This window comes from Schistosoma haematobium, chromosome 1 (genome assembly GCF_000699445.3).
Source record: "Schistosoma haematobium chromosome 1, whole genome shotgun sequence".
In the NCBI taxonomy this organism is placed as follows: domain Eukaryota; kingdom Metazoa; phylum Platyhelminthes; class Trematoda; order Strigeidida; family Schistosomatidae; genus Schistosoma; species Schistosoma haematobium.
In genome coordinates this window covers 83,280,060-83,293,885 of record NC_067196.1, presented here as the reverse complement: position 1 = coordinate 83,293,885, position 13,826 = coordinate 83,280,060, and the positions used below count along the sequence as shown (strand labels likewise).

The 13,826-nt window shown below is 34.7% G+C and overlaps 1 protein-coding gene across 3 annotated transcripts in view; it reads right to left on the bottom strand.

The window, feature by feature from the left end:
• MS3_00002293 (uncharacterized protein) overlaps positions 1-13,826 on the bottom strand; it is a 40,188-nt gene that overhangs the window by 25,240 nt on the left and 1,122 nt on the right. Inside the window, exons 4-17 of one of the 3 annotated variants that reach the window (XM_051209865.1) lie at positions 13,756-13,814; positions 13,627-13,720; positions 13,478-13,585; positions 13,260-13,422; positions 13,169-13,216; positions 13,071-13,132; positions 12,912-13,010; positions 12,816-12,866; positions 12,717-12,762; positions 12,040-12,141; positions 10,348-10,483; positions 9,263-9,477; positions 4,615-4,776; positions 390-422 (exon numbers count right to left, since the gene is read on the bottom strand). In XM_051209865.1, coding sequence (XP_051075338.1) covers positions 390-422; positions 4,615-4,776; positions 9,263-9,477; positions 10,348-10,483; positions 12,040-12,141; positions 12,717-12,762; positions 12,816-12,866; positions 12,912-13,010; positions 13,071-13,132; positions 13,169-13,216; positions 13,260-13,422; positions 13,478-13,585; positions 13,627-13,720; positions 13,756-13,814 — 1,378 coding nt within the window. Of the gene's footprint in view, positions 1-389; positions 423-4,614; positions 4,777-7,491; positions 9,478-10,347; positions 10,484-12,039; positions 12,867-12,911; positions 13,011-13,070; positions 13,133-13,168; positions 13,586-13,626; positions 13,721-13,755; positions 13,815-13,826 lie in introns of those variants that run through there. The other 2 variants (XM_051209866.1, XM_051209867.1) reach the window with 2 other exon arrangements.

Here is a 13,826-nt window from a genome sequence, read left to right as displayed (position 1 = left end):
ATAAGAGTATGAAATGAGTTATTGAGATTTACAGACTTCACTTCAAAAGAATGATTCGTAATAAAGAAAAAAAGACAGTTGAATAGGGACACCAACACAAACTCAATTACTAGATGCTAATCTGATGTTGTGTAATTTACAAGCATAATATGGTGTAAAATTAATATAACCATTCGAATATTGATTCCAATACGAATGATTTGGTTAGGATAATAATATAGAGAGAGGAACTCAGAAAACAACAACAAAATCCTCACTAGTACGTTACGTTCTGATGAGAGAAAAGAATCTCAGAAAATAAAAACCGAAATGAATGTGAAGAATTGTTATCGAATGGAAATACGAATCTTATATATAAAACAAGAGAAATCTAATAATACGAAACTTACTTTCTGTGAAAGTTTCTCGGATTTCTGCGTCAGCTGAAATATATATAAGATTAAAATCTATGGGTTAATACCTTAAATAACGATCATTTACTTATTTATTATGATGACTTACGAAACAACAGCTGTAACAATGACATTAGTCGCTACTCACTCAGTGATCAATTAATGTAAATGCCTCAATCCAAAAGAGATAGGTCGCGACACGAATAACTATGTAATAATTTAAACTCTTTCAACTCAATCCTCCAAGTTCAAGCATCTTCATTCAGAAAAATTATGACAACCCATGGTGAATGCCCAGATTTTTCTGAAGCCACGAGGCCGATGCCCTTTATAACAACCACAGAAACAATCAAAATAAGTATATGGAATGTCCATACAATGTGGGAGACTGAGAGAACCATTCAACGAGTTGCGGAAACGAAGAGACACAACCTGACCATGTTCGGAATCAGTGAAACACATTGGACTCAAACTGAACTGCAAACGGTTACATTCGGGAGTGATGCTGAGCTCTGATCATAAGGAAGAAAATGATTTGCACATTCAGGGCGTTGCTCTGATGATGTCCAAAGAAGCATGTAAAGCACTATTAGGATGGGAATTTTGATAGATCCAGAATCACCAAAGCATACTTCAAAACAAAGAAAGAGGGAATCGCAATGGAATTTATCCAATGTTATGCCCCCAGCGATGATAGCAACGACGACGATAAAAATCAGTTTTACGAGAGGCTGTAATTGATCATCAGTCGTGCACAGACCAAATCGCGACACTACTCATTATTGTTGAACAATCAGTTGAATGCAACTCGTCATCATACATCAAGTTCCTCCAGTCTGAAAAAGCATGTAACAGTATGGATAGGAGAACTTTATGAGACATTCTTCGACATTTTGGTATGAGTAGCTGAGAAAATCGTCAACAGCATACAAGATCCATACGACAGACTACAGTGCAACGTCGTGCATGGAAGACGGCTCACAGATGCATTTCAAGTGAGGACCGGAGTCAGACAACGCTGCTTACACTCTACCTTTTCCTTTTTTCTGGTGGTTGGCTGGATCACGGAGACCTCCACATCTGAGGAGATGCACGGATAACAATGGACAGTTTGAATACAAACTAGACGATTTGGACTTCACAGTTAAACTAGCCCTTCTACACCAACGAATCCAGGTGATATCCACTGAAGCAGACGTTTCTAAACCAGTAGACCTCAACGTGCACAAAGAAAAAAGCAATATCCTGAAATACAACACAGAAAGTACCAACTCAATCACACTTGATGGAGATGCTCTGGAAAATGTGGAATCTTTCACGTATCTGGACAGCATCATCAACGAAAAAGTACATAATGCAGAAGGAAATGCACGGGTTACAAAAGAAAAGGCAGCATTCCTACGGTTGGAGAGCATATGGAACTCAAAACAACTGTCTCCAAGCCAAAATCAAATTCAAAATCTTCAATACGAACGTCAAGACAGTTCTACTGTACAGAGCTGAAATGTTATATTTCTAAACAACTGTCTACGTAAGATACTAAATATTCGTTTGCTGGATACCATCAGCAACAACCTAATGAGTGAGAGAACAAACTGGCTTCCATCTGAGGAAATTAGGAAAAGAAGTTGAGAGTGTGAAGGATATACATTTTGGAAATCACCAAACTGAATCACGCGCCACATGGAATGAAAAGGAGGAAGATCAAAGAACACACTGGACCGGGAACTGGAAGCAGACATCGAAAGGATTTTCTAGGACAGAGTTGGATGGATAATGCTGGTGGGTGGTTCATACTCCTCCACGAGGGATAACAGGTGTGTGTAAGTAACTATATACTCTATATAAGTGAGATGTTTAGTCACGGGAGATATTCGACAGTTAACCACGGGGCTAAGTTTTGTGATAGTTGGCACACATCAGTAAAATGTACCTTTAAACTTGAAGAACTAATGCTACTTGATGGATTCGAACCCGTGACATTTACTATCACAGTATATAACATTATCACTGAGCTAGACGGCAATTGAATGGCCTCCCATATGACTGGTATGCCCAGAAATAATTTGATCACCTAGTAGTGATCGCTGTCGTGCTTGTCTAGCCTTTTAAGCGCTCATCAAATTTTATCAATATATATTGGATTCCATTTCTTGACTCATGTTTTGTCAACTAATTATAATAAGTAATTGTTACTTCTTAAACTGATTAATTTCCTCTTACATTGAACGATGTAAATTCAATACGGGTATACTTTATCTCATGATACAAAATGCAATAAACCAACAGATTCAGTATTTTTCGTAAAGTTAACTTCTGTGTCAGATAACGGACGAACATAAAATTTATGAAAGTCACTTATAAGTAAAACATACGCAAACTATTAGAGATAGATTCCTATACTAAATAACACTGTTTATCATTCTAAAACACGTGACTTTGGAATCTAGTGTTATTTACAATGTATTTAAACTGGAATGCAAGTGACATCAAGGAATGAATAATGTACAAACAGAGGAGCTGATATGTTAATAGTACAATGAATAAATATTACTCTTGTCAGTCTATTTTATCTGTGTACCAAGGTGATAACGGAACTGCCTAATTTCTCATAATGTTGAAGGGTAACTAGTAATCGAAACCGCGAGTGCTTTTTCAGTTCAATTCCTCACATGATCTTTTCTCTTTTCTGATTGATTGCAATACTTTCAGTTCGCTAGTTAAACGTATACTTGAAGATTATGCTTTCGTTACTATAAATACATAGTTGTACTATTTCAAGTTGTTCTTCTGCAATAACGAGTTTCTTCTACACTTTGTCGTCTTTTCGTGTTAGTGACTAATAGTTGAAGTTTTGTGTGGCATCTACCACTATCAAGTCGTTAATAGAACCGTTTGAATTAGAATAGATTCATCGTTTTTCTAATTCCCCAGTATTACAGGCCACCTGGAAAGTCCAGAGATATAATCATTTTTCTTACAAGTAGAATATTGGATTTTATGATTTAATTAATTCTTATTTTCCTTGCATGCATTCCACTTCTGATTGGTGTCACATACTACTTATACCTGTCAACGTAAGTAGTATAACCATATATATACGAAAAGATAGGATGAACTAATGACTATATATCGATGAAACAAGTTACGAAAAGTAGTTTTTTAAGAGCTAGTCTACAATTTATTAATAAAAGGCATTAAGTCGATTAAAAAAGACATATTTACAACATATTATGTTACGTATAGACAAATGCAGATCACATGTATGAATGATGAAGGAATTTCAAGTACTCACCCAAAAATGCACATATGGTAGTTAGCATAAACGTCAAGGTATATTTTTAAGAATAAATTTAATTTAGGTATACCTAGAATATAACTAACCATTATATATATATATATATATATATATATATATATATATATATATATATATATATATATATATATATATATATATAACTCCTGTATATGAAATTGGAAATAATTCATGTTATCAAGTACCAATATCGAATCATTCTTAAAGAAACTGCATTATTTTCTGTTGAACTCATTTACTAAGAAGATGTTTATTTACACAGCTTTGGACCATACTGTTTGTATGAAGACTTCCTGATATGGACAATTCATTTATCAGGTTACAGACTCATGTACTTAACTTCGAGCAACATTCGGTGTGAGGACGATTGGTACTGCGCGGTTGCCTAAAGCAACTTAAGTGTAGGGGGTTTTTTAAATGAGACTTAGTGACTGAAACTCGAATGCCATAACCATTGAGCTACCGTCCAACTTTTTTGGAGTAAGAAAGACAGTAATACTGATTAGGCTGTCCAAACATAAGTACGTGAAGGGATGCTTTAAACCTACAGTCAACTAACCGAAAGCTTCATGCTCCAACTACTAAGACATCGCACTACAAATACTAATAATAATCACTACTTGAAATATGAAGAATACCATAAAATTCGGCATATTTGTGTATAAATAACCAAGAATTCAAAAACAGAACTGCTGAATCCCCGTTTAAATGAGCATATTATCAAACCATGAAATAAACACTTTTCAGTTAAATAATAGCAAAAATAAAGTGACGTTAATTTTTAATACCAACGTTAATCATCACTAATAGCAATAATATTTCCAGTTCATCAAAAAATGTGAAACTTCTATCATCAATTAGGTTACATAAATTTTGTTTGGATTTTTCCCTTGGAGAACTTACTTTTCGAGTTATTTTATCAAATTCAGTTCGACCGAAATTCAGTAGATCATTTAATCCACCAGAACGTCTCGGGATGGAAACATGGTCGATAGTATCTTCAAAATCATCTGGTGGAATAAACGCCATATCTGAATTTAAAACTGCTACACGTGATTCGAAAAACTTTAAAAATTTTTAAATATGATGAAGAAAAAGAAGAAAGCACTATGTTTCAATCTTAAAGATTATGTTAAAAATTTGGGGGTAAAAGTTAAATGTTATTCGGTACTCAAGATAACACTGCTGCTATAACGGGATAAGTATTAAGCAAAATTAAACCTTTGAAACTGTCCTACATGAAGTAAATGTGTATATTTTTGCTGTACAATTATCAAATATTTAGACTATTGTACTTTTGTGTTCCTCTGCTTACATGCTTTCTCGTTAAAAATAAACTATGGTTATGTGGTGTACCATTCTTAAGTTACTGTTACTTTGTGACAGACCCATTACTCAGTCTTTTTCCACCAATAGCGTAGTTATGTCGGTATTGTAATTTCTTAATTACGTTAATGTGTGGTCAGGATTTTACTCTATATTGTTGCATGAGCGATTCATAAATTCGAACTGTATAGTTAGAAGTTGTCTACTTGCGGTATTGTGTTCTATTCTGGATGCTGAGTGAGCGAGTGTGGGAAACTGTTTTTTGGACTAATGGTCATAAAGTATTATTCTTGGCCGTCATTTCACTAAAGTCGTGTCGTTTATTAGCCGAAGGTCATTGGTGACTTGATAAACAGTCTAGGTGATCCAATCAATGCTCGGAAAAGATAAATACAATTGCTCTCCTGTCTCTTACTGTACGACCACGTGGGACTCAAAAATAAGTTACAAGAAATGTGATTGTTTTAATCATCACATCAATTGTATTACAATAAACAGTGTATTAGAGTACATTTGTGAAAACCGTAATGGAATTAGTCTGTTTTAGTATGGGAATCCGCAGACAGTGGGAGATAGCCACGCAATATCGAGAGTTGATTGAAGTTAGGCGCGTACACAGTTAAATGCCAGCTGAGTGGTGCGGAGGTTAGGCGTTTATGAGATAAACTGAAATTCACGGGTTCGATCCCCAGTGGGGTTGTGAATGCATATTCCTGAAGAGCTCTATGCTAGGACTCAACAGCTGTCCAATTCTTCCTGATTTACAATGTTGATTTAGCTAGGATCAGTTTATGATTCAAATAACAAAAATAATAACAATGATCAAATATTATATGGGCTATGGAATATGAATGGACGGTTAAGAATAGGTCATACGCAGGGGTAGTACAGAAGTATAAATGAGAGGGGCATAATCTTGCTCCGTTTCTAAAAATTACTCAGGACTTAGTATATAACTGAGAATCTTCCTGTTTACTCATATAATGTTAATTGTTTATCAAATAAGGAAGAATGAAGCAAATAATGGACACTACAAAGTCTAAGAGTCAATAACTTTGTAGATTGATGTCAAATTTTTGTTTGACTGCTACCAATATTATTCTGGTCTGCTCTTATGTTGGTCAACATTTCTCATCAAAGTAGATGGTCGTCTAATATGTGAGTAATACATCTCTAACCTTTGGTTGATAGTCGAATGACTAAACTACTAAACGACAAACTCAACGTATGATTTATCTCAAAATTACCAGTGATAGACTGATGTGTCTATCTTTATCTGGTTTATTGTTACAATAACTGAAAAAGCCTATTTGGCAGTCTTGAAATAACTTTTCATCATAGTCCACAAATTCGTCTATAATCAATGAACTGGCACAATTTCAATTGGCCGCGAAATGGAGTTGACTGAAATACTCGTTAAAAGGATCCCCCGAATACGTTCTAACATGAATTACATAAAAAAAGTTATCTCTCGAACTGATACAGGCGTCCAGTTAATCTTATATATTCATTATGAATAAAATAAACCAACTTCAAAGATACCAGATCCGAATTAAATAAATGAGTAAAATGTCTGTGATAAAAGATATATCTCGACAGGAAATATTTGGACAATCGATTTGAACTTACACATATTACACCAATAGTATGGCTTTCAGAGAACTGAGACGGAGCCTCCAGAGGCCCCAAAGGAGCCGAAGAGTCCTAGCCAATCAGAGCATGGTGGAGCTTTCTAGAATATTAGTGGCGTGCTACTATTGATCAGTAGCATAATATGTCTTTTAGCGGATTGGCCAAAATATGATGTTAATTTAACAAATGTTAGCATCTATAAATACCCGTGTTTTTCGCTTATTTTGCGCCTTTTCTCTCGAGTTCAGGTCGCTGCGCAGTTCTAGCTTGCGGGTTACCAGAATAGTTTAGGAACCGAATAAAGCGTTCAAATTAACAAGACTTATCATGGCTGACTTATTAAAAATGGAGTGCTTAAAACTCAGGACTACATATTCAATTTAATTATAACAGTTTTGATAGTTGAATAAATTCACGAAAGAAAAGATACAAAATTATATGACTGATTACTAATCGATTTTAAGTTATCAACAAACTGAAAATGATTCCTATTTCTAACTGAACAACAAAAGTCAGCGAATACATCAGTCATTAATTATTCACACTAGAAAATCAAGTATAACATTAAGTATATCAACGAAATAATTTATGAGTATCTATAAAAGTGTTAAGACACAAGAGATAATCAGTCTGTTAGATAAGTAGGTTGTATCATACATAAATGAATGACTGACATTTTGAATATTAATGATGTCAAATGAACAAACAACCAAACTTACATATGCTTAATGTATTTACACTATCCAGAATATGTGCACATCGATTTATATATATATATATATATATATATATATATATATATATATATATATATATATATATGACTGACTCCTATAAATCATTGTAAGAATAAAGCGGACTAGAAATTAAAACGATGGATCTACATCAAGTACTGATCTTGACTAGACAACCATTGAGAAGTAAGAAGCACTGAACATTTTTTGGTCCAAGCATAAGACTGGGTTTCTTATTCCGCCTGGGCAGCATCCATTGTGGTTATCAAGAAGGCTAATGAGATGATGGAGAAGATTTGTAGCTCAGGTGGAAGGCTAATGACACAACCCGAATATGCGCAGATTTTTCCACAGGTCTTAACGCAGCTCTCGAACAGCATAATTACCCACTGCTAGTCCCTGCAGATTTGTTGACAATGCTAAATGGTGGGAAGTTCTTTGCAAAGCTGGATCTAGCTGATGCCTATTTGCAAGTGGAAATGGCTGAAGAATCCAGAGAGCTACTTACCATCAATACTCATCGTGGCTTGTTTCAGTATAATCGTCTGCCATTTGGAGTTAAAACCGCCCCATCCATTTTTCAGCAAATAATGGATACCATCCTATCGCGTATCCCGGGGGTCGCAACTTATGTCGATGACATCTTAATTGTTGCCACATCGTTAGAACAGCTTCAGAAACGCACGACAGCTGTACTACAACGCATCAGCGACAACGAATTCCAGTTACACCCAGCTTTTCTTGAAGTCAGTAAAATATTTGGGATTCATCTTTGATATTGCAGGTCCCAAACCAGGCCCTGAAAACATTCGAGCCATAAAAGGGATGCCCACTCCTACAAATGTCTACGCTCACCGATCATCCCTGGGATTGGTTAGTTACTATTCAACTTCCGTCCCGTCGATACATGATATACGCGCACGGCTAAATTATCTTCTGAATACTAGCTGGAGATTGACAAAAGAATGTGAAGCTGCATTTTGCAAGCCAAAAACAACCATATTATTGACACACTACGATCCGTCGATGCCAATCATTGTAGCTGCAGACGTTTCAGCCTTTGACTCGGTGCTGTCATCTCACACCAGTTCCCGGACGCAACAGAGAAAGCTATCATGCATGCATCTCGCACATTGACTCCAGCGGAAAGTACAGCCAAATAGAGAAATAAATTCTCGCCCTTGTGTAGCTAATTAAAAATAAAATTATCACTTTCATGCCACATAAAGTTATTTGTTGTGAAATGGACGAATATCAAGATGGAAAACCCATCCGTTCGCAGACTAAGTGAACTCGTAATCGCTTTAAACCTAGCAAATGAAGCTTGTGCTGTGCCTTCCAATGACTCTTAATTCAGGCGCGCTACTGCTGAAATGACAAAAAATTCGATAGGCCTATTCCCTACCCCTAAGCAACGATGAAACATGGAGAAAAATATGAACGCATATACACTATTTTTAGGATCCCCTAGAAAATCACTCATTCATGGTGCCTGATGAAATGGCACATGAGCTATTTCTAAATTAAAAACGACAATTATTAGAAAAATCTTTTTCGATTTAAGTAGAATGTTCAGGAAATGATGGGTTTTCCATCACATAGCTCTTGATATTCGTCCATTTCACAACAAATAACTTTATGTGACGTGAAAGTGATAATTTTATTTTTAATTAGCTGCACAACAGTTTGTTTTCACAAATCGATAAAATTCAACACACGCGCATAATCTTATTTGAGTACACATTATTTCTTTACCTTTCAGTTCTACTGAATGTCAATGTTTCAGCATCTCCGCCAAATAACAGATATATAGGTGTATATAGAGTATAAACAATTAAACGTTTACCAGATCAACTCACTTGTATCACCATCTGAGAATTTAAAAGTTCTGTAAGATATGGCTGTAATTCATGACCACAAGAAACGACAAATGCAGCACGATCGAAAAACCATCCACCTATACGAGGTTGATCAAATTTATCTTGTGATCGACTTTCGTCATTTGGTGATTGTATTGGTAAAAGATTGACAGATGAAGAAGCTTCATTATGCTGCAGTGCCGATCGATAACGACCTATTTAAGAAAATACAAGGAAGATGCAGTAAATTAATAACCATAGTCGGATTAGAAATTCGCTTACAATAGGAAAGTGGCATCGACTTCCACAAATCTGATTTCAAAACAAACTGTCAGCTGGTAATGATTAGAGATATTGTCTTAACTAACGGACTCAACGAGAATAAACCAATCTTTGCGAACACAGGTGATTGTCGGAAAGCTTAGTCAGTCTAAAATTTTAGTGAAAGCTTCATAAAATGTATGGAGTAATTTGGTACCTTTTTATGGATATTATCTAAAATAAATGAGGACAGGTATACAACGCTCTTAGTAACTAGTGGTTTGACAAATGTGAAAACAGTAAATTTATAATATTAAAAACAAACGAATTGGAACTGGACAACTTTAGTTAGACACGCCGATTGTAATACGATGCCTTTTAAAAAATGTTGGATACACTCTACAGCCTCATGTATTTACCTAGATTTGCGTGCATATGACGGATTGTACAAGCTTCAATCTTGTGGTCACAGATGTGCATGAACAAATCTACTCGAACTCTTGTCACAATTTGATCAAATAGTCCTACAGATGTGTGACTATTTTTCTGATGAGGCGCAAAACTAGTTTTGTCTCAAACAACAAATTGAATTATATAAAAAATATAATCACTATCTGAATTAAGTAAATATCTAACACGACTTCTCTAGGAATCGATGCTTTATTAACCTCAAAATAATTGATACAAGTTATGTGGTTATATTGTGGATGAATACAATGAGTGATATGCTTTTCTAATAATTGCAGTCTCTTCATTTTTTTGTGAGTAGACTTAATTTACTATGAAATAATTTTTAGTTACGAAGCAAAAAATAGTAACCTTACCAAGAAGAATAGCCATCAGTTCTAAGTATGGTCGGGCTAAAAGTAAGGCAGCAGTTGAAGCAACATTCTCTGTTGAGCGTATATGCCGTAAAATTGCACTGTGTGATGCGTTACACCGTTTAATCAACCAATGACGCTGAGAAAATGAGAAGGTATCGAATGAGACAAGGATCATTAACAACAGAAGTTTACAATGTCATTGAATAATCTTGAAACTAATTTTTAAGACTAAAATAATAAATGTGAACGGAAAAACAACAAAAATAAGATTGCATGAGTATAAAAAAGTTACAGCCATCAATGTAATCCTACATTACTTGTAATATCGTCGGTAAATTTTATTGCTTCCATGTCAATATTAGATAACAATCTTGATTTATCATTAAAAAAATTAAAACTAATTAAAAAGGAAATAAATGTCTATTTCAAACAATTTCATCTTTCATGCAATTAGTTCCCTTTACTTAAATTTCATCTTAACAGTACGGTACTTGCATATTTGATGGTAGTATCTTGTTGATAAGAATAACTGTAACAAACTTATTATCAACTAAGTTTGAAGCGTGTGCTGATTTAATTGCAGTTATTTACTTCCTCTGAAAAAGATGCCTACATTAAGTCACGAAACGTTGGAAATACAACTTTTCTATCCATTGTGATATAAAAATAAATATTTCAAACTAACGAATCCAACCTTGTTATTATTGCCTATAAAGTTTTCGGACCTTTTTTGCATGATATTGAAATTAACTCTTTTTCTAAGATTGAACTTCCATAGTTAAACGCCTCAGAGTTAAATTAAGAGATACGCAATGATTTAACTACACACGTGTTACCGATCTAAGGCAAAAAAAAAACAATAACATATGGGTTCCTCCTCAACTTTTACCGACTGGAATGAAAGTTTCTGAACACCACATATATAAACTATGGATTGATATATATGAAGCTATTGGCTAGTGAAGTAGGTACAGACTCCGTGGTGGGGTTCCGCAAAACAGTCATTATATATGGCTGAGGACCAGTAACAACGTTCATTTTCACGAACTTTCAGATAAATCAGTTTGTCTGAACAGTAAAGTACTCTTCAGGCGATTTAGTTAGTATGTGAGAACCCCTGACTAATGGTCGGAGATGTTTAGCAATATGATTTAAAATTGAGGTATAGACTTGTTTACTATGCATGTTTTCTAAATTGTCGAATATTGCATATTTATTCTGTCTTCATCCCTTGATTTTATCTGTTTCTTTAACTTAAGTTCCCTACTGATTCCTAAATTGATGTTTTCAGTTCTTTTTACTTCTCACGCTAACTTCTTTTTGATAAAATGATGTGAAATGTGAAGGCTGAAACCGACGTGCTTTCCTGTTAAGTCCTAGTTAAACCTAAAAATTATTATTATCTAAAAATTATATCAATGAACGTATTCATCTTATAAGCATTGAAAGGATTTCAAACACTCCACGTAATGTGCTAAAAATAAACTATACTTTACCAAGACTCACATCCAATAAGCACTTTTTTATCTGCCTGCTTCTAAGTAGACCAAAACGCTTCTGCGCATTAGATCAATTACCTGATGAACCCATGTGAATTTTATAATTAGACATAATACGTCAAAATGGTTATTTTTAGTGCAAATAGATGACAATTAATATTTAGAAACACCAGTATAAATATGTTAAACATACTAAAACAGACGGCATGGTTATTCCAACATCCCCTGTCCCATATACAACATCATGATCCAAATCGACAAGTCGAACTCCAGGAATTAACAATGGTTTCATCTTCTATACAAATAAAAAGCAGAACTTTTTAAAAAATCAAAGACTTACATTGAAACCATGATCCGATCAATGTTAGACTACATTTAAAAACTTGGAAGCACTGAATGGCCGTTTCGTCCTAGTGTGGAACTCCCCAGCATTGCGCATCTATGATCCCGCATACGGGATTCGAACCCGGGACCTTCGGTTTCGAGTGCGAACGCTTAATTTTTGGATCATTGAGCTGGCGTCCAATTGTGTTGATCCTTAACTTCACTCAATCCAAGGTATTGCACGACTATTTTCTGTTTTCTATAGTGGGTAATTGCCTCACACCCGACAGGGTTGAATACTATTGGTCTCGGCTTCTAACTATAAATAGGAGAATCACTTCTCGAAGCTAGTCACTAGTGAGCACATAATATCTTTCAGTATGGGGTTGTGAAGATTGTTGGATTTCATTGAAATCAGTTCAGTGCTTCCGAGTTTGCAATGGTAGTCTAACATTGGTCGGTTCGTGGCTTCAATGGAATTCAACTATCTTCACACCTCCTTGCTGACAATCGGGCACATAATCTGAAAGACAGAATTAAACAAACCTCTTTTAAACATGAGTGAACACCAGCAACAAATGGGGTCGGACAGCTTCAAAAGAAAAAAGAAGATCTAGATTCCAAGTGTTGACGTTACTTACTTACCCAACATATTCAATACAATTGGAAGGTAGTAGAGAATAAATTAAATGAGGCCTGATTATATGTAAGGAAAAACAAGTTAGTTGGAATTAAAAATACCATATAAGTGGGTACAACAAACTTAGACTGGCCAAAAGACAGGAAGTAATACGCTGTAAACGACTTGAGTAGAATATTACACTTTTCTCCAAAATTAAGCTAGATGTAGGAAGTAACAGAGATTTTTTCATTAATTAATCAAACTACACAATGTCTCACCTTTCAAATATTACAATCCAATTGCCGATAGACAATGTATTATAATACTCTAAAATATGTCTCTAAAATTTCGCGAAATAATGACAATCATCAGTTACATGATAAACAAACTGAAACTGTGCTTCCGGGAGTTGCATACTTAATTTCTGTTTGGATAAATTGGTTTAAAAGATAGAATGTGAGCAGTACCGTCGAATTCGGAGGTGATGAAATGTTAAGTGTAGCAACACCAGAATGATAATGCAATTCCTTTAAAATTACTTCAATATTACGTCGGTTTTCTTCTCTGTATAAATGTTCTTGATTAATCAGAGTTATGATTGAGTGCAAAAGTTCAAAGTAAGGAAAATAACTAAAATTATCATAAAAAATTTAGACTATAAAAATAAGTGTGATGAAAATATTACCTACTAATACACACAATATATCCGGAAATAGGTAAAGTAATACACGCAAAAAATTCTACAGTTCCATCGCTATCCGTGAATATAAGTGTATACTCTTCCGAAATAAGACTGTTAAAACAAGTTAACTATGGAAGATAAATATAACTGACCTTTTATGTTTACATGGAAGAACAAAATTTCGCAGCCTATGAAGGTGAGAATTTTCGTTGTTAACAGATGGATAAACATATTCAACTACAGGATCTAAAAATTGTCGAACAAATTATTCGATAACCAACCACCGTTTGTACTATCCAAATGGAAAATGACAATATGTTCTATTAGTTTATTAGTTTTTCTGAAAGCGGAG